This window comes from Schistocerca gregaria, chromosome X (assembly GCF_023897955.1).
Source record: "Schistocerca gregaria isolate iqSchGreg1 chromosome X, iqSchGreg1.2, whole genome shotgun sequence".
NCBI classification, from domain to species: Eukaryota; Metazoa; Arthropoda; class Insecta; order Orthoptera; family Acrididae; genus Schistocerca; species Schistocerca gregaria.
The window spans coordinates 829975431-829997748 of NC_064931.1; the positions used below are offsets into that span (position 1 = coordinate 829975431).

The window sequence follows — 22318 nt, forward strand, 5'->3', positions numbered from 1 at the left end:
CCTCCCATGTGTCTTCCTATCTTCTTTCTGCAAGATGATACTTTTGCCTTGCCAAAAGACTAAAAATGCATGCTGTTGTCACAGTATCATTTCATCCAAGTAGCACATAAAGAAATGACCACTATTGACCATGTGTCAGTTGGATTTTATGTGTCAATATTGCACTTGGTTCCCACTGCTCCTGCTTACACAGCTAGCTCTTGCTCAACAAGAGAGTTTTTGTTCCTACTTTGGTACAGTATTGTAGGATCTCAAAAGGTTGGCCACTGAGTCTTGAAGCAAATAATATGGTATTTAACCAAATGATTCCTATTTTTGCTGATTTCTTCCAACTGAGGATTGAAGTGAAACTGTTTAAGCTAGACTGTTCAAAATATGTGATAGAATATTGAGTGAAATGGGAAACAGCTCTCACATATAACATATGATTTAATGTCGCTTTAATTTGCAGTCAGGAAAGCATTAAATGAGAACTCTGTATATTATTCTGGAAATCACAAGCAGATTTTGGTGACAAATATAATAGAAATATTGATGCAGCAGATGATGCTAATGAAATAGCTGCTTTCAAAGAAAGATGAAGAGCACAGACACACATTCCCATTGGGACACACTGATTTTTCCCCTCCAGAGTATGGGCTACAAGGTGATTATCTAAACATCAAAATAGTTTTGAGAATATTTATGACAATTATAATGAAGCTTCAGGAAATTAAGGTGGATTAAAAAACTATTTAATGTTGATTATAGATGAAGCAGACTATCAAATTCAGCTGTCTTGTCAACAGATTATTTATTTATTTATTTATTTATTTATATGACACAGCTGCTAAATTTGACTTCAGTGGCATTACCTGTGAGTTTTCTGCAGCCATAACAAGAAAATGGAAAGTAAAATTATAATAAGATCACAATTCTTGAAAAGGAATACACTTAATTATTGCCCTTTCTTCTTTTATTTCCTATTAATGATTGATACACTGTTAATAATTTAATGGAGGCAAAGAAAACCTGTTCATAATTATGATTCATGATAAAGTCTATGTACAGTAGCTGCCACAAACATTAAGATATACATTTTGTTTCACTTTCAGTTCTTTAGAAAGTTTGTATAGGTTGTAATTTATTTACTGCAATAGCACAGCAAATTTGTTGTGTGCAATATTTTTTTCTCATTTACGTAATATTTTTTAATGAAGGTTAACTTTTATTGAACCCATTTTAAAAATTACAAAATTTCCTATATCAGTGCAGAAAAAAATTGCAGAAAGGTATTTTTTCTGTGGGGAAAGGCAGCAGGGTTGCAGTTTGGGTAGTTCTGCCGAGGGTGCAGGATCATATCGGTATGGGCCTGCTTGGGAAAAGTGTTTCAATCATCCCTTACAAACAAGTAACAAGTGGTTGAAATTTCTAGTAAAGTTCTGTCCAATGAACCTGTGCTTAAGTAAGGTGTCCCTCAAGGCTGAGTTCTGGGACCACTCCTTTTCCTTTTATCTATCAGTGATCTGCCTCTGAATCTACTTAAACCCTCACTTGCACTGTTTGCAGATGACAGAAAATCCCTTTTCCAAAATCCATTGACTCAAATGATGGTGAGTGAATTACCTGACACCATAAACTAGTTACGTGGGTGTATGATAATATACTATTGTGAGTGTTTGTATGTGTATTTTCTCATTTAGGGGTACTCAACAGCAAGGTTATCAGCAAATAGACAATTATTAAGTAATAGTAAACACAGATATGCTTCAAAAAACTGGATTCCCTATCCCTTCCCTGTTGACTGCTGTTTCTTCTTCCATCACATCATCACAAGTCCTCCATCCCATAGAGGCCTTCAATGTAATCTTTCAACCTATCCACTCTCTCCTCTGCATTTAACAGTGGAATTCCTATTGTACTCTTAATGTTGCTGCCCTTGATTTTAATTTCACCAAGGTCCTTCTGCCAATCATTTCTGTTTTTATTTCCCTGTGTTTTTCATGTAGCTATTTCATGGTTGCTTCTCTGCACTACCTATGTACTTCATTCCTAAGGGAATTGTGTTTCTGTTTTCCTGAATTCCAATGAACATTTCTATACCTTCTTCTTTTGTTGATCAACTGAAATATTTCTTCTGTCACTCATGGTTTCTTCACTGTTATTTTCTATGTACTTAAGTTTTTCTTTACAACTTCTGTGCTTGCCCTTTTTAGTGATGTGCATCCCTCTTCAACTGAACTCACTATTGAGTTATTCATTATAGCAGTATCTATAGTGTCAGAGAATTTCTGATGTATTTATTCATTCCTCAACACTTCTGTGTCCAACATCTTTGTGCATTGGCTCTTCCTGACTAGTCTGTTAAAAGTTAGCCAACTCTTCATCACTACTAAATTGTGATCTGAGTCTATATCTGCTCCTGGGTACACCTTACATTTCAATACTTGATTTCAGAATCTCTGCCTGACCATGATGTAATCTAACCGTATGCACCCTGTGTGTACCCCATACTAATAAGTGATGAAGCAATAGAACAAGCCCGGGAGATAAAACCTCTTTGAGTGTGAATAGATAATCTCTTACAATAAAATATTCACAAAGAAAAGCTGCTCAAAAGATTGAGCACAGTGTGTCAGACATTTTAAACCCTTAGTCAGTCTTGCAATATCAGTCCTGTGATATCACAACACTAAAGGCAGTTTATTTTACATTAGTACAGTCAACTATCTCTTCCAGTGGCAAATGCAGAGGAAAAATTTTGAGATACAAAAGAGACTTATAAATACAATGAATAAGATATCTCCTCAAATATCCACTAAACTAATATTCAGATAATTACAAATATTGCCTGCTCTCTGTATCTGTGTATTTGAGATTGTGATATTTGTTAACAAGAACTTCATTTGTTTGAGGTCAAGAAGTCTTTTCATAATTATAGTACACACTCCAGTGCAAACATTCGTTGTGTAGGCCAAAGACTGACCAGGAATCTAGTTGAGGTAACAAATATGGGCAGTGTGCTGTACAATAAATCAAACCTCAAGTCATTAAAACAGTGATAACAATAGATGTAGGATACTACATTTTTGCATTTTGGAAATGCAATACAAGACTGGAATAGGAGGGAGAACCGATAGAGGTACTCAAAGTACCTTCCGCCACACACCGTCAGGTGGCTTGCAGAGTATGGATGTAGGTGTAGATGTAGAAATTTAAGAATATTTTACTTATACATTGAATTTATCCAGAGTTAAAGGTAAATTTTTTAGTAACTCTTCTTGAATCTTTAGTGTACTTATTGTTAGTATAATAATTCATATTACTTTGAAGGTTACACTGTTATTACTTTCTGCTGAGATATGCTATATAATTTTATTATTATAGCTTATTGTTGTACCTTACCCTATCTCTCAGCCACAGTTTTGTATCATTATGTGCATGACTTGTCCTATATATTTTGTACACTGTATAACACAAGATCCTTGGAACAAAAATAAATAAATAAATCGCACAGTTGGTGTTAACAGAATGTATGCTGGTGAACAAAATCTCACCTATGGCATTTTGAAGCAATATATGTATATGAGTTCCTCTAAACTACTAGTACTGTTACAGTTGTGATGCAAGTGCTCATTAGTGTTGCTGAATAAATAGCATCTGATTGCTAACTACAAGGACATAGGCGTAAATTTCAAAATAAAGAATGAACTTATATAATTCTGTTGAAAGCTATACTAAATAAACAGACTTCGCAAATACCTGATTCTTATTGTGTAAAATACTTTTGGAAGTATTTAAAGTCCAAAATAAATCCATTCAAATTTTTGTGCTGAAGAAGCATGTTTTCATTGATCTTTGTTATTTAACATTAGACAATGCATCACATAATTCTTTTTTTTAAGACAATGCATCACATAATTCTTATTTTTTTAAACAACATTCATGTTAAAATGAGTAAAAGTCTTAGCAATTATTATTTTTTTTCCTCATGGCTTTAATTGAAAGTATTTTTCTTCACACATTTTAAGCAAATTACTAGTTTATTAAAATAAAACCGACAAAGACCACCTGTACTATATTTTGTATCTTTGCAGGTTACTCATGAAGATGACAAATATTCTGTGTTGGTGAAACAAGTGTCTCCATCTACAGAACACTATGAAATGTATGTTGAAGTGCGTTGGATAGAAAAAGTATATTCACTTGCTCTAGCAGCTGCGTTCGAAGATTACAAAGAAATATCACTAGATTTACATATAGATCAGTAAGTAAAACCAGCAATTTAAATTTACAAGTAAATAAAACATTTCTGGATTATATATCATAATCGATAGTACATATGTAAATACCATTTTTTTTCTTTGCTGCAATATTCTGTGGGTTACTTGTGTGGCACTGTTATCTTCAAATATCTATAAATCAGATACAAAACTGTTAAATCATGTACATTAGAATATGTTTTTATTGGATAGTCAAGCCATATTCCTATTTTATTGGCATGTGGTGCACGACAATAATGTTTGCTTAAATGCTTCTGAAGTCACTTCAGTTAGTCTAATCTTGATGCTGTGGTCAGTACAGGAGCAATGGATAGGGGCTTTTAGAATATTGCTATATTACTCAATTAATCCTGTTTCCTGAAAACTTCCACATTTCTCAAGCATCTGCCAGTTCAGGTTTTCACAATCTCACTGGTACTGTGTCAAATAACTTTTATAATCATTTGTACTGAACTCCTTTGTATGAATTTAGTATTCCCTGTTAGTTCCGTTTGGTATAGGTCCCACACAGTTTAGCAATATTCTAGGATGGATTGCTTGAGTGATTTGTAAGCAATGTTGTTTGTAAACCCATTGCATTGTAGTATCCTACAAATGATCTGATGTCTGCCACCAGCTGTACTTACAATAGAGCCTATGTGATCATTCCAGTTTGTATCAATACAGATAGTTACACCAGGGTATACGTATGAATTCATTAATTCCAGTTGTGAATCATTAATTCAGTAAGCATAGGATACTACAATTTTGCATTTTGAAAATGCAAAGTTCCACATTTATGAGCATTTAAATATAGTTTCCAGTTTTTGAGCCACATTGAAATCCTACCAAGACCTGACTGAATGTTTGCATAACTTTTTTGGGGCAGTATTTTGTTATAGATAATTGCATCCTCAGCAAAAGGTTGTTAATAATGCTGTCTGCCCCTTCATTAACATACATAATTAACACCAAGAGTCCCAACACATTTTCTCAGGGACATGCCAAAAGTTAATTCTGCATCTGTCAACGACTCCCCATCCAAAGGTAAAGTGTCCTCCCTACCAAGAAATTCTCATTTAGTAACAAATTTCATTTGATACCCCCATATGATCACACTTTTCAATAACCTGGGTATGATACCGAGTGAAATGCTTTTTGAAAGTCAATAATTACAACATCTACCTGACTGGCTTTTTAATAACCTCACCAGACATGCAAATGGAAGGTATTGATATAATATGACCTATGTGTGGTGAGGGTGCCGCAGGCGGGGAAACTGATGGTATTGCAGGCTAGCCATGTTAAATATTGCAGCAGATCAATGTAAGACTGCTCAGCAGCTGACCTACCCTTCTTCTGTTTCCCTGTGCTATCTGCTACTATCTGATTCTGTCTCTATGGTGTGAATAACAACTGATGCTCCTGTTTACCTGGACTGGCATGTATCTGGTTAGTGGGTGCCATGCATTCTGATTTACTGAGTTACTGACTAGTGTGATAGGCATGATTACTGCATGATCTGGTATAACATTTCTGTAGACTGCCACTACTTCATGAGATAATGGTTTCCACAACCATAAGACTTATTTTAACTGTGCTAAATATTATAATTGCAATATGCATGCCCAACAAAGTAGTCCATCTCATGTATAAAATATATGAGGCAGGTGAAATACCCCAAGACATCTAGAAGAATATAATAATTCCAATTTGAAAGAAGGCTGTGCGCTAATAGTTATTCACAGGAAAATAGAGAAACTGGTAGTAGCCATATTCACTGAAGATCAGTTTGGGTTCTGGATGGATAAATGTAGGAAGATGCAAGGCCGTACTGACCCTATGACATATCTGAGGTGATAGGTTAAGGAAAGACAGCTCTACTTTTACAGCATTTGTTTAGATAAAGCTTTTGACAGAGCTGACTGGAATACACTCTATGAAATTATGAAGGCATCAGGAATAAAATACAGTGAGTGAAATGTTATTCACAACTTGAAGGGCAAACAGACTGCACTTATAAAGTGTCAAAAAAATGAAAAAGAAACAGTAGCTGAGAATGGAGTGAGATGGAGCTGTAGACTATCCCTGATGTTATTGAAACCAAGGAAGGTAGTGGAGTGGTTAGCACACTGGAATTGTATTCAGTATGGTGACAGTTAAAATTGGTGTCTGACCATCCACATTTAGATTTTCCATGATTTCCCTAAATCACTCTTCATCCTTGAAACAATCTGAGCTCATGCTGCAACTCTAGCACCCTCAATTTTGACAGGACATTAAACCCTAATCTTGCTTCCTTCCTTCCTTTTTAGGAATTAAAGTTCAGGGAGAAGAAAAAATCTTTGAGATATGTTAATGAGATTGTAATTATGTCAAACACACCCAAGACTTTGAAGAGCAGCTGAACAGAATGTATAGTGTCTTGAAAAGAAGTTATAAGATGGACATCAACAAAAGTAAAACAAGAGTAATGGAATATGTTGTTGTTGTTGTTGTTGTTTTTGTTGTGGGCTTCAGTCCTGAGACTGATTTGATGCAGCTCTCCATGCTACTCTATCCTGTGCAAGCTTCTTCAGCTCCCAGTACTTACTGCAACCTACATCCTTCTGAATCTGCTTAGTGTATTCATCTCTTGGTCTCCCTCTATGATTTCTACCCTCCACACTGCCCTCTAATGCTAAATTTGTGGTCTCCTGATGCCTCAGAACATGTCCTACCAACCGGTCCCTTCTTCTTGTCAAGCTGTGCCACAAACTCCTCTTCTCCCAAATTCTATTCAATACCTCCTCATTAGTTATATGATCTACCCATCTAATCTTCTGTAGCACCACATTTCAAAAGCTTCTATTCTCTTCTTGTCCAAACTATTTATCGTCCATGTTTCATTTCCATACATGGCTACACTCCATACAAATACTTTCAGAAATGACTTCCTGACACTTAAATCTATACGCAATGTTAACAAATGGAATATAGTCAAATTAAATTAGGTGATTCTGAGGAAATTAGATTAGGAAATGTGACAATAAAGGTAGAAGTGAGTTTTATTATTTAAGGAACATAGTAACTGATGATAGCTGAAGAAGAGAGGACATAAAATGCAGACTTGCTATAGCAAGAAAGTATTTATGAAAAATAAGAAATTGTTAACATCTGACATAAATTTTAGTGGCACAAACTCTTTCTGTAGATATTCATGTGGAATATAGCCTTTTACAGATGTGAAACATGCACAATAAGCAGTTCATCCAAGAAGAGAATAGAAGATTATGAAATGTGGTGTTACAGAAATATGCTGAAGTTTAGACACATTGATTGAGTAACTACGAAGTATATATTGAATTAAATTGAAGAAAAGCAGTATTTATGGCACAACATCACTGACTAAAGGAATCAGTTGATAGTTGATGGGATACATCCTGAGTCATCAAGGAATTGATGATCTCAGCAACAAATCTAAAGTGTTCAGTGAGAACTATTTATGTGTGCAATAATGAGGATGCAGTGGGAATGCATTTACATCTGTTGGACGAATGTTATGAAAACAAATACACGAAACTGACATTTCACGACAATTAATCTATAAAAACACACCACATGTCATAAGGAAAGTATGTAAACTGTCTGAGGATGAATCACAATGATTCAAAACCAGTAACGGTACCCATTGAATAAAGGAACTGAAAGTAAATTTGTGGCTGGTTGCTGTCCTAACACCATCAACATTTGTCTTCCAACAACAGCCACGGTCTCCATCATGTCATCATATGACAAAATTGCATAGAGTTCCTTGTTTTTCTCCATTCTGGGTGTATTGTCATGTCAACATCACCCCCTGTTCTATTTGGTACTCAAGTAGCTTGCAGAAGAACACTATTTGTGCCATCACTCTCAATTAATTCATAGGTTTAACATTGAGTTTCCTTATTCTATCCAACACACTTTCGGTGGACTCGCCATACTTTTGTGACACACTGTTTAATTGCTCCCAACAATACCTACAACTATTTTGCCTTCTCTATTGCTGCATTAACTCTTTCCTCAGCAATTCAAATGTTTTAGCATTTATTTGGTCCTCATGGTACATCACATATATTTTTGCTTCTCCTTTGGAACTTAGTTTGGTTATACATAACAACTGCCCCTCTGACCTGTAACTTGACAATTTGACCACAAACTCCAACAATACTCACTTGCCTTACCCAGTAAAGGACTGACTAGGGTAGCAGTATTAGCATCTAGGGTGGGTGCTGAAAAAGTGGATGATGCTTTGTCTTCTTTCAAAGTGTCTAGATGCCTATGTAAGTCAATATTATCTGCCCTCATTTGAGTCACTTGATACACCAAAGATTTAACTGTCCTCCCAGTTTACTCATTGTAAAGATGGTCTCTAGGACAAAATATATTACGAAAGATATGGGGAAATATTTAATAAGAATTTTACTGTAACACTTTTGCAACACAACTTTATGCAGGCTTGTTGCAATCCCTTATCTAATTCACAGACTTCCTACATAAAAGAAAAATTCAAGTGATGATTGCACCACACCCGCTGCATTCAGTAAGTTACATTGCTCACACCTAACTGGGTGCAAACTGGCATATGTTTGTCTCTGAAATTACTCAACTCAATTCCTGAGTCCGTTTTGATGAAATGCACTTGAAAACCAGCTCTCCAGTCTATGTTTTCTGCCATTGCAACTTACACAGATAGGAAGCAGAAAAAACAATTTGTCCTCGCTCTCCCTTTGTGATTAAACTGCGTTATTCTGATGCATGAGATTGCTTGATGTCACTGACTATCCTGACACCAGTTGTTATGGTACCAGAATGGTCAACTGGCCATTGAAACTGTTAAAATGTTAGGTTACCAACTCAGGATGGCGAGCAGGGCATTGGGTGTGAGGAGCCAGTACTTCAGCAGTCATGGAATTGACAGCCAAATTAGCAGCACACTTTATTTAGCAAGAGCTTATCAGTAGCCACTGTCCTGGTCTCCATGGTGTTCATTAAGACTAGGTGGGAGAGCCCACCCCAGAATAACACAACACAGCATGTTTACAACTTGTGGTTGCCACCAAACATAATCATAGCATCAGCAGTGACACATGGTCAATTCAGATGCTCTGTCAACAGTGAGTTGTTTAATCAGTATATCAGGTGTAAGGCATGCCCTAGCACAGAATGCAGGCCCTGAACTCCTTGGAGACACCTAGGAGCCATTTGATGACAGCCTGGAGGAAACCGCATTTGGATGGCAGCTCATCAGACACCAACTGCATCAGGGCTAGGAGCATTGCACAGACAGCAGCTAGCAGAGGTGGCAGCTAGTTGTAGATGAGGTGAGGTGATCCACATTGCATCAACATGTGGTATGGAGTAGTTCTCAGCATAGGCAGCAGTCAAAGACAGATACTGCAAGATCTGGGGTGATGAGTATTAGTGGAAAATTTTGACCAGTTTGTTATTATTGGTCCACACCTCTGGTCACATAGAGAATGAAAGAATGCAGCATCGGGTGTGTTGAGAGGGGGGGGGGGGGGGGGGAGGAGGCTTGAATTAATTGTACTAGCCACTGTGCTGGGAGGGTGTCTTGCACCATGCTGCCTCAACATTATTCTGGCCTCATCACATCTGCTATGGAGAGCTACAGCAAGGTAGACTTCTGAATGAAGACCACAACAACAATAACAACAGAAACATCGTGTAAAAAAGGTGGGAATTATCTTCTCTGAAGTTTTCCATAAAACCATTTGAAAGATTCATATAGAATTTCCATGCTGTTTTCTTTTTTTCTGTAGCACAGATACAAAAAGTGTGTCTTTAAAGGTACTCTGAGCTGTAGACTGGTTAACACAACTATTAACACATTCTAAAAACTGAGAATAGAATTTTCAACAATAGTAAGTGAATGTAAAGCCATTAACATGTAGAAATTTTTCGAAATTCTTTGTTAGTCCTAATTTTATGTGTAGTGCTGGTAGCAAAACTTTGCTTGGCTCTATCAGTGGATTAAGCACAATGATTTTGATTTCAGGAGTTAATGATAGTCTGTTGGCTCAACTTTTACGTGAACATCAGAAGGCAACAGTATTTCCTGCAGTTATATTGCAGGCCTAATAATATGGGAGTAACTGTAAAATGTTATAAAACTTTGCAGTTGTATAATCTACACTTACCAGAATGTTTCTCATATTTGGACACACATCTTTTTTACTGGTAGCATAATACACAGAAATAAAAGGAAACTTGTTGCCACTTCCAAAATTATTGCTTCATGACCATTCTATAAAGCACCAGTAAATGGTTAACAGTAAACAGGACTGCAGATAATATTCAGTACATCAAACTGGCCATATACACTCCTGGAAATGGAAAAAAGAACACATTGACACCGGTGTGTCAGACCCACCATACTTGCTCTGCGCAGCATTTGTGCACCGCCACCGTCAGTGTCAGCCAGTTTGCCGTTGCATACGGAGCTCCATCACAGTCTTTAACACTGGTAGCATGCCGCGACAGCCTGGACATGAACCGTATGTGCAGTTGACGGACTTTGAGCGAGGGCTTATAGTGGGCATACGGGAGGCCGGGTGGACGTACCGCCGAATTGCTCAATACGTGGGGTGTGAGGTCTCCACAGTACATCGATGTTGTCGCCAGTGGTCGGCGGAAGGTGCACGTGCCCGTTGACCTGGGACCGGACCGCAGCGACGCACGGATGCACGCCAAGACCGTAGGATCCTACGCAGTGCCGTAGGGGACCGCACCGCCACTTCCCAGCAAATTAGGGACACTGTTGCTCCTGGGGTATCGGCGAGGACCATTCGCAACCGTCTCCATGAAGCTGGGCTACAGTCCCGCACACCGTTAGGCCGTCTTCCGCTCATGCCCCAACATCGTGCAGCCCGCCTCCAGTGGTGTTGCGACAGGCGTGAATGGAGGGACGAATGGGGACATGTCGTCTTCAGCGATGAGAGTCGCTTCTGCCTTGGTGCCAATGATGGTCGTATGCGTGTTTGGCGCCATGCAGGTGAGCGCCACAATCAGGACTGCATACGACCGAGGCACACAGGGCCAACACCCGGCATCATGGTGTGGGGAGCGATCTCCTACACTGGCCGTACACCTCTGGTGATCGTTGAGGGGACACTGAATAGTGCACGGTACATCCAAACTGTCATCAAACCCATCGTTCTACCATTCAGAGACCGGCAAGGGAACTTGCTGTTCCAACAGGACAATGCACGTCCGCATGTATCCCGTGCCACCCAACGTGCTCTAGAAGGTGTAAGTCAACTACCCTGGCCAGCAAGATCTCCGGATCTGTCCCCCATTGAGCATGTTTGGGACTGGATGAAGCGTCGTCTCACGCGGTCTGCACGTCCAGCACGAATGCTGGTCCAACTGAGGCGCCAGGTGGAAATGGCATGGCAAGCCGTTCCACAGGACTACATCCAGCATCTCTACGATCGTCTCCATGGGAGAATAGCAGCCTGCATTGCTGCGAAAGGTGGATATACACTGTACTAGTGCCGACATTGTGCATGCTCTGTTGCCTGTGTCTATGTGCCTGTGGTTCTGTCAGTGTGATCATGTGATGTATCTGACCCCAGGAATGTGTCAATAAAGTTTTCCCTTCCTGGGACAATGAATTCACGGTGTTCTTATTTCAATTTGGAGGAGTGTATTTGTTCACAAAAGATGAGTTTTGAAACAGTAGAACATAAGAGCATAGGCTATCAATGAAATCCTTCTGGGTGTATTAGCACAAAAGGAGGTAAAACTAATGTTTTGGCTGTTATTGTAGGCAGTTTTCATCAGTGACCCTGATGGAGTTTGTCACATATGAAGTGGCTGCACACACATAAGGAGTTCATTGAAATACAGCAAATTCTGTTTATGCATTTACATGGTATTGTTTTATGTGTCTCTCAGTAGTTGTTTGCTGACTTGAAGTGAAACACTGTGACATAAATCAGGACAAAGACCAACTTTGCACAACAATTCTCAAGAACTAAAAGTTCTTATCTGGCCACAATGCTACTGCTCCCACTATGAACAGATATGCAGAGCTTACACTTGTTCAGACAAGAGTTCACTACTATACAAGTTACATTTTGGAAAAAACCTTGCAAGGATCTGTTATACCAATCAAGAACAGCAATAAATCCAATTAAAATTAATAAATTTTAGAAAACTATTGTGAACTCATTTTTGCACACCTACTGTTAATTTTGCTGTAAACACCAAGTTTGCAGCATTGGTGTTACACCACTACATGCAGGGTTATCTATTCAGCATCACGCCATAGATACAAGTTAGCTTTGGTCAATGGTGTGGAATATTTGTGTGTCAAAACGTAGCAAGAACTATCATTTATGTATTTCTAAATTATTTATTTTCCATCTCTGACTGAAATAATTACACTCTGTCTCTATTGTCATGTGTCACATTCCAATCCTGTGAACCTGCTGCCTGACCCTCCTGCATTTCTATCTCGTACATCTTCTGCCTCCCTCTAAGCCATCAGCCACCATTCCCCAACTCCCCCTTTTGTTCCTTCCTCTGTTCCCCTCTCACCCACTCCATGCGACATGACCCCTCACCCAAGTGTACTTGGAGTTCAGCATTGTGTATTCATCTGGCACAACATTGTGTTACAGGTGTGTGTGCGCATGTGGGGTTGCGAGAGGAAGCATATGTATGTTGACTCTAGAGCAAAAAAGTATTTGTCGTATTTAAATATAATTTCATACAATGCAATGTATTCTAAATGTAGAAGAGTTACCTGTAAATTACAGAAAAATAGTTCTTCAAACAGGAAACCATTAACCATTCTGTTCTTACTTGCCTTGAAATATTGAAGGTGTCCATATCTGTGATCTAGTTGTTACATCGTTCTTGTTTACTGCAGAAGTCCAACGCTTGTATCTTTTTGGTTTTTAACTGGATTCTTATACAAAATTTAGGTTTCCATTCTTTGGAATAAAAAGCGTCCAATACACATATCCTGTTGATCTTCTTCATTTTTTCATAAAACTATGCCAAATTTCTTACATCAACCACTGACCCTAACAAAAGAACAATTTCACCTGATTGGTCTTACACTGGCACTTATACAGCATTATGACAAGGCATTGTATTTTTGGTATTATTACAATCAGTAACTTATGTGATTTACAGTGAATATTAACATTTAAAAATGAAATCACATGTGATGATGGGGTCAACAGGAAACACAGACATATGAATAGTTTCAAAAAATGCAGAGTTTTTGTATGATAACCCTAGTAAGATGAATATTATGAGCAATTAATATTACCATATGCAAATTGTCAGTAAAATTAAATTAATATTTTACTTGCTTATAACAGTGGCAACTCTAATACTAAATCATATACATTTTGTACTGAAAGCTCATAAACCAAAAGTTGTTTACTTTATGAATATACTTATAGAATTCCATTTACTTACTTCCTTTTAGTCAACTAATAATCATATCACTATACAGAGTTATAAGTTGAAAAATTGGGACATCATCCTACATGTATGTTTACGTAATGAAATTATTATGTATTCTGATGTGTACTGGCTGTGTGTACTGTATTATTCATTTGTTTAATATTGGACTATTACATTACACTTTTGACAAATCAATGCCTCATTTATTCAGTGAGTTGTTATCTTTACTCCTGGACTATTTACATTCCATATCATATTCTAACTTTAACTTTTAACATTTTTTGTGTCCTTTCTCATATGTATGCTTTATGTTATGTTCTGTATGTTTAGATAAATGTTAATTGGTAACTTTGTGCAACTACATAAATGTTAGGAAGCAGTTTTATACATGAAGCATGGCGTCTTACCCCAGAAGTTTTAACTGAAGGAAACGCCAGCAGTGGAAGCCTACATTGTATGAGCTATTCTAAATTACTTTTGTTATCTCTGAGTTGTTGTACATCATTTGTGCAAACAATGTGCCTAAATCATGGTTTATTGGACAAAATGTGAACAAATAAGTAAATAAATGTGATACAACTGAATGTTATTTCACATTCTACCACTGATTTTTGTTTTGCAGGAGCAGAGATATACACCTGCTGCTAAGAGGTCTCAACAAACCAACAATGAAGGAAGCTGGTGTGGAAATAGAATGGGATGCTAATAGAGACCCATTAAAAAAATTCATTATATTTGCACGTTATGATAACTCTGCATTCTTAAATTACAGTGCCAGATTTAAACTTTCATATCCCGGTCGCTCAATTAATGCAGGAGTCCTCTTTGCTGCAAAAGGTAACATATTGTGCCTGTAGCAATTTAATAGTTGTTGTGAACAATTTAATATTTATATGGGAGTTTTTAGTGAGTTCACACATTAGTTTAGGAAAACTCATCAGGTACCAAACACAAGAATCTTTTATGTCTAGTTTTATGACACATATAAATGATTTTGAAATACCATTGCAGATCCAGTTTTTGAATCACAGGCTTACTTGGAATGGAGTCCTACAGAAGCAATCAGTGTAAAACTTGGAGCATCGTACAGATATGACACTGTTGTAATGGTGTCTGGAATGTCAGAGTTGTTGACTCCTTTTGCGAACTGGAAGACAACTGCTGCCTCAGGAAGGTAGATAATGATATCAACTCATATGTAACGTTGTGTTCACAGTGTTAGTAAAAACCTGATTTTGGCAGTAACTTATGTAATAAACTCTTTTTACTATCTGTTAATTCCATTTCAGTGCCTTTAATTCAGAACAAATTCTTTTATATTAATAATTCCAGATTGTACTTGGAAGAAAATTTATTTCATGCTAATGGAAGTGTTCACTGGAAAGATGATCAGAATGTTGCTCTGAATTTATTTGGTGATTATTCTTTGTCTGATGAACTATTTATTTGTGAATTTAACACCTCAGTATGGAGCACAGTTGAACATATACCTTCACTGTCAGGAAGCTTTTTCCACAAGCAAGGCAACAAAAAATATGAAACAAAGATATACTTAAAGGTATGTAAATTTGTTTTGTTATACTTTTAGTGAAGTTGTTTTTAGTTCAAATGTATACCAATTGTTAGTCGTAGCATATGTTTTTGATTTATTCTATATCTAGTTCATCTATATTCTCCAATACACTTTAAAGTGCATGCCAAAGGATACTTTTTGTAGTACCATGTATTTTAGTTTTGTTCTCAAAACAGGTACTAGGAATTTAGCAAGCTGACCTGCAAAAGCTAATCATTCTTCCAGTACCTGCCAGCTGAGGTATTTCAAAATTTCAGTTAAACCCTCCTGTGAAATAAATAAGTTTATCAGTATTCATAGTGCCCTTCTTTTTACTTGCATGATGTTCTGTTGTGGTTCAAGCTGTTTTGGATCACACACACTTGAAAAGTATTTTAGAAACAAGGCATGAACAGTGTTTGCTGAAAAGTTTTTGCACCAGCATAGTATTTTTATAAGATTAGACCAGATATTACTACCAATGTTAATGGAAAATATTTCCATTTGCTTAGCACATGTAATTAGTACTACTGTGTGTATTAAGCAGCATAGCAGATATGTAGTATATCATTTAGCTGAATGGTCTAGTCTTCATGCATCCATTTTGATATTACGCACAGCATCAACTTCTGAGATCATAACAAGACAAACCTAAAAACCATCTTCACTGTGTAAAAATAAGCTATTATAATAATTACCAATAGTTCTAGCTAACAGCTTCCAAACAATTATTTCAACAGCTAAATCTTCTACCTTTTCTCTGACTCTATATACAAAAAGTGTAGTTAGTATAAAAAGTTAAATTGACAGTTTCAAAACTTGCTTCAGATCTTCATTGTTAATAAAAAACAAGAATCTGCAAAGGCATTCATTTTAAAAAAATAAACACACTTGAGCACAAAAATGAACAAATATTTAATGTACTAGATTGTAAAACAGATTTCCGGCACAGATAAGAGAAATAAAAAAAAAAATTGTCTTCATTTAAGGAAGCAGTATCCAAACTTTTAGTGACTTGGTGCCATTACAGTGTAAATTAATACCAGTAACAAACTTGTAACAAATGAGTATATTCATTTACTATCCGTCAAGATTATTTCTAATCACGTGCTTGCTATGGTGTGAATGTATGCTTTGAACATAAGTGTTGCAGCTGAGATTTTGTATGTATGTAAATGGAAACTATAGATTCCATATGAAATACATTTTTCTTACACTTTTTCTAATTAGAATTGTATATGCAATTTGAATGTGATGTTGGGTCAGGTACGAGGGTAATCCCAAAAGTAAGATCTCCTTTTTTTTTTAATAAGTACATAGACCTGTTTATTTCTACAATGGTTTACATCAGTTTACAGCTTGAACATTCAACTATTTTTCAACATAATCACCATTTCTGTCAATGCATTTCTGTAGACGCTGTGACAGTTTTTGTAGGTGTATGTTATACCAGCTCACCACCATGCTGTTCAGAAAGTTATAAACCTCTTCTGTCACCTCGTCATCGGAGTGGAATCGCTGGGACCACAATTAGTGCTGACAGGTATTGTGAGACTCTGAAAAATTGGAACGGGCAATTCAGAACTGGAGAAGAGGAATGTTGAGCAAGGGTGTACACAGTCTCCATGACAACACTCGCCCACACATTACTCGGCAAACCGTTGCTCTCCTGCAACAGTTTCAGTGGAACATAATCACTCACCCACCCTATAGTACTGACTTGGCTCCCAGTGACAATCACCAGTTCCCTAGGTCAAAAGAACATTTGGCTGGAAAGTGATTCAGCTCCGACGATGAGATGAAAAAAGAGTTTCTTAACTTTCTGAACAGCATGGCGGCGAGCTGGTATTCCATGGGCATACAAAAACTGCCACAGCGTCACACAAATCCATTGACAGAAATGGTGATTATTTCAAAAAATAGATAAATGTTCAAGCTGTAAACTGATGTAAACCATTGTAGAAATAAACAGGTCTATGTTCTTATAAAGAAAGTAGGAGACCTTACTTTTGGGATTACCCTCATACTATGCACTCTTGTATCATGTAGGGTACTGTACACCCTTGTACCTTTTATTATACATATTTTCTGACAAAATTTATGCAATATGTATTGTCCCTAGGCGAATAAACTACTACTACTACTACGCTCTAAATCATTTATGTACAGTGTGTTGCTCCTAAGAGTTGTTTGGTGCATTTTCTCTATGTTACAGCAGGTATTTACAGTTTCACTTTTGCAATGTGTAGATGAAGTCATGTCATACAAGTACTGCTCATCACATGTTTTATCCAATGCCCAATGTCTATGAAAAGTGTCTGTTTGTTTCCTGTTACAAACAAAATTATTTTGAAAACAGAACTTTATGTGACCACTCAATAGTGGGGTCCAAAATTAGTCTAGCCTGATATTCATTTTATAAATATATATTAAAAGAGACAGTAAAACATCAAGAATAACCAGTACTCCAGTAATGACACAGTAGCATTGCTGCATGGCAGTAGCAGTCTGAGTGGGCAAGGGCAGCCTATGAGTGACTCTTAGGAGAGACACCTGGTATAAAATCAACACTAATGACCCTATATCTCACTTCTGTGTTACATAACTGATGTTGCTTGTGTATTAGTGCGTGACCCTCCATCGAATATAAGATTCTACATTAGATAATACTTCCTTCTACGCAATTGTGTCACTGCAAAAAATCTTCTGACAGTAAAACTGTATAATTCCCACTAAATCATTAATAAAAAATGTGAACAGTCATGATCTGCTCAAAATTCTCTGTGACATGCCTGATAGTGACTGTGTGACACTATGTGACCTTCCATATTGTGTAAGAATTTGCATTCTGTCTGTTTCATTATTCTGACAAACATATCTAGGTACTGTACTTCATATAAAAATGTTTTCTTCTGAAGGTGTCATAGTGGGTGTTGAATTGAAATCTGTTTGAGAATGTAGAAATACTAAATAATCTGGATATCTTTGTTTACATCTCTTAGGAGATCATGTGTCAAGAATAGGAGGTGCATTTCAAGTGATAGATGCCTTATGAATCAATGTCGGTTCTCACGGATAATGTCATTACATTCCAAGTACATTATTCTATTTGAACTGAGTATATACTCTGCAGTTCTATAAAAAAAGGTTTGACACAGCCAGTAGTTCTACTGATACGTTCTGCAAATTTTTTTTTGTAGATTTTATCTATTGAAATCACTGAGGACCTGTGGTAAATTATGGAGATAATTAACTTAAAATCATATAGAACTTGACATGGACCTTGTTAGGTCCAGAGACTTGATGAGTTTTTGTGATTTCAACTTTATTTCAGGCTTATTGGTATTGCAATCTACATGCATGAGCTCCTATACCAGTATCTCTCAATCAGCCCTCACCACTGACAGAAATTGATCAGAGCTCTGTGCAAGATACAAAAACATCATTTAATCATAGGGATTTACCTCAGATGACAAGGGAATCCACATGAGCATCCTCATATGCATAGGTATTTCCTCTAACTGTACTAACACAATTTGGGACTGATGGGGTATTACATTGTCTTGATGAAGGTACAGATCACCTAGCCGGCCGGTGTGGCCGTGCAGTTCTAGGCACTTCAGTCTGGAACCGCGTGACCGCTACGGTCACAGGTTCGAATCCTGCCTTGGGCATGGATGTGTGTGATGTCCTTAGGTTAGTTAGGTTTAAGTAGTTCTATGTGCTAGGGGACTGATGACCACAGATGTTAAGTCCCATAGTGCTCAGAGCCATTTGAACCCTTTTTGTTGTTGTTGAACAGATCACCGGTAGGGTGCTACAGATGGACATGATCAGACTGGAAATTTCTGTATCATTTGTCTGTGAAATTCAATGGCAGACACTTGAAGGGCTTTCAAGCAGCCATGTGAGCATTCCCTAGTTGAGATACACTGACCATCTTTATCAATAGTGCCCTATTAAAATGTGAGCTGCATAAACCCCTGTGGATTTTGATGCATTCATATCCTCCCATCATCATGTGGAACCATGTAGCATGGTGAACCAGACAAAGGGACATTTTCTGTCCTTTGAACATCCAATGCCAGTGTGTATGTGCCCTTGCTAATCTCTGTGATTGTGACATTTGGTAAGCAGACACAGATGTGAAGGGTAGTGGCTTCTCCACCAGACAGTGAGGACGTGGTTTTGCTTGATACAGCTGCTCACTGGATGTTTCATCTAGCATTCAGTTGGTGAGTGAGTTACTGTGCTAAGGCTTTTGAAATCCATCAGTCGACTGTGACTGCCATCATCAACATTTCCTTCACCATAGCTGTTGACTCTGAAACTTACAGGTTTTTGCTAATTGAGGTATTTATGGTACACCCTTAACATACTGCTGAGTGAAAATGCAGTGCCTGTATGCATTGAACATCCTGTGCCGGACTTCCATGCCTACTGCAAGTGCAAAATCTGACAACATCCCATTCGTGTGATTTACTACACAATTCAGTTTGTCATAATGATAGGAGTGCTCTCTATCACTACAAGAGCCATCTATAATTCATTTGCTCACTTTTATTGCAATGTGTCTATTGAATGATGACAACACCCCTTTGTGAAGGAATATTTGAATATGTAATTCAACATTTAACTCATTGCCATATAAAATGGCCTGCATTCACTAACTGTAGCAAAACGTGGTGTAAATGCTTTTTTTTTTTTTTTTTTTTTTTTTTTTTTTTCACACGATTCAAGAGTCGCTTGGGATAAAATTCATCAGGAAAAATATGATTCCATAGAAGGAGTACTTTCTCTGATCCTATTCAGGAAGAAGACATCAGAACAATGTTTAGAAATTACTTGTGGAAGATGAAATGGAGTAACACTACACAGAATGTCAGTGAGTTTTTCTTTGTTATAATGCCAGCAAAGTCAAGAAATACAATACATGTATGTACCTCATATACCAAAGACCAGCATCAAATCAAGACAGTAGGTATTTGAGCAAGATAAAACCAGTACAGATTCTGGCAGAAAAGCAGCCTTCCTAGAAGCTGAATTAATGTAAGCTGAAATTATTTCTCTCAGTGTAAAAATGGAGTCTCAGTGTAAATAAACATATTAATTTTGAGCACCAGCCTCAAAAGTAATTTCATCAGCAAAGACATGTATTCAGAGAAGGAAGATGGGAAGATAAGTTTTAATGCTCCATCAACAATTAGGTGAAAATGTTCAAAGCCTGCAGTTATTTGGACTTAGTTGTGGGATTAACATACCAGCTTATTTGAATGGGTTCCATTGATAGTTACAAAAGACAAAGCTTAAAATAAAGACAACAAGTTACTGTTGTAGACTGGAATGTTCACCACAAGAACTGTAAAATGTTTTAAAGGCTAGAAATTAAAATCATAGCCTTATTCTTATCAGCTTTCACTTTCACAGAATTGCATTCATGTAGTTTACTTCACATATTCAAAATGTTGTTTTCTGCAAACTTTATAGATCTAGCAGTGGTGTGTAACATTTATCAAAAACTTTGCGTTGACAAAGATGCACAGCTATCTGATGACATAACGAAAAAATTAGACCAGAGACTGTTACAACCCCTCATCTACTGCATAAATATTTGGTACATTGTGTGCTGAGTTATTATTGTCTGATCCAGCAACCTTCACCATGTGTTCTGAGTTACCCAAGAAGTTTGCCTCACCCTGTGCTCAATGTTTCTGGATCCCGCTTAGTGATAACCACTGTCATACAAATTTTCCCTCTGAAAACAGTGCTGTTTATTGTAAAATTATTCAGACTGATGACTAGAGGACTCCTTTCCTGCCACTTAGCATGCATTACCTTACTGTACTACTTCCAGAAAAGCATTAATCCATTAATGGTCTAACAGTTATTTCTGAATCACTCATCACGAATATTGTCTGATCTTAAGGTTTCCTAGTGACACAGCTGTACATATTGCTTTCAGGCATCCAGCTGGATGCAGTCATTGATGAAATATATTTAAACATTGCTGTCATCTTCAGATGATGAGGTGGAAGGGAAAAATATTAGTTTTAGTTCAGCTTTGCTGTTAGTTATGGTTATTCTTATGGTATTTTTGTGTTTTGCATTAAGATTGAATTTCTTGGCTTACATTCTATTTCAAATTAATTTTAGATCTACACATTAACAAATTTTCTTGGAATTTTTCCTTAAAACAACATTTGGAGGAAGATGCCTCTCAGTAAATAATAAGTAATTCTCAGCATAATAGGATCTTCCTCTATTAAATGTTACATTTCCTGTTCCACAAGTTTCTACAAATTGCCTTCTAATATTGACACATTTTACCTCATAACTGCTATGTAGGAACAATGACAAAATGCACAGACCTATGACACAAAAAATTAATTTTCTGGTACCATGTCATGGCTTACACATTGTTCCACTGATCTCAGTTCATGTCATGGCATTCAACTGTGCCCTTATTGAAATTTTAACCCACAACAAATTGCAGTTATTATGGTATTTTGTTACATCTCAAGCATTTCTGTGAGTTTTATGATATTATCATACATGCCTGTGTTGATTGTCTAGTAGACTATAGGGCAATATAAACTGGGTTTCTTCTTGTTCCAGTTTCTCCTATAGTTTTGACATGTGATGCCCATTCATACCAACATTACCACATGTTTTGTCCCATACTTTTAGAGCCACACAAAGAAGTCTATAGCAACATCTACATATATACTCTGCAAAACCACTGTGAAGTACATCACAAAGGGTATGTCCCATTTTACTAATTATTAAGGTTTCTTCCCAATCCATTCATATATGGACCACAGGAAGAATGTTTGTTTAAATGTTTCTGTTTGTGTTGTAATTAATCTAATCTCATCCTCACAATCCCAACAGTAAGTGATACATAGAGGGTTGTAGTAAATTCCTTGCATCAGCTTTCAAAACCAGTAAATCATTCAAAACCAGTAAATCATTCAAAACCAGTTCTTTTAACATTGTAAGTAGACATTCCTGGAATACCTTATGTTTGCCATCAAGAGTCTGCTAGTTCAGTTTCTTT

The 22318-nt window shown here is 37.0% G+C and overlaps 1 protein-coding gene across 1 annotated transcript in view; it reads left to right on the forward strand.

Moving 5' to 3' along the window:
• The window catches only part of LOC126299332 (uncharacterized), a 793355-nt gene that overhangs the window by 338381 nt on the left and 432656 nt on the right, over positions 1-22318 (forward strand). Inside the window, exons 27-30 of the mRNA XM_049991162.1 lie at positions 4077-4246; positions 14332-14546; positions 14721-14883; positions 15042-15267. Coding sequence (XP_049847119.1) covers positions 4077-4246; positions 14332-14546; positions 14721-14883; positions 15042-15267 — 774 coding nt within the window. The remainder of the gene's footprint in view (positions 1-4076; positions 4247-14331; positions 14547-14720; positions 14884-15041; positions 15268-22318) is intronic.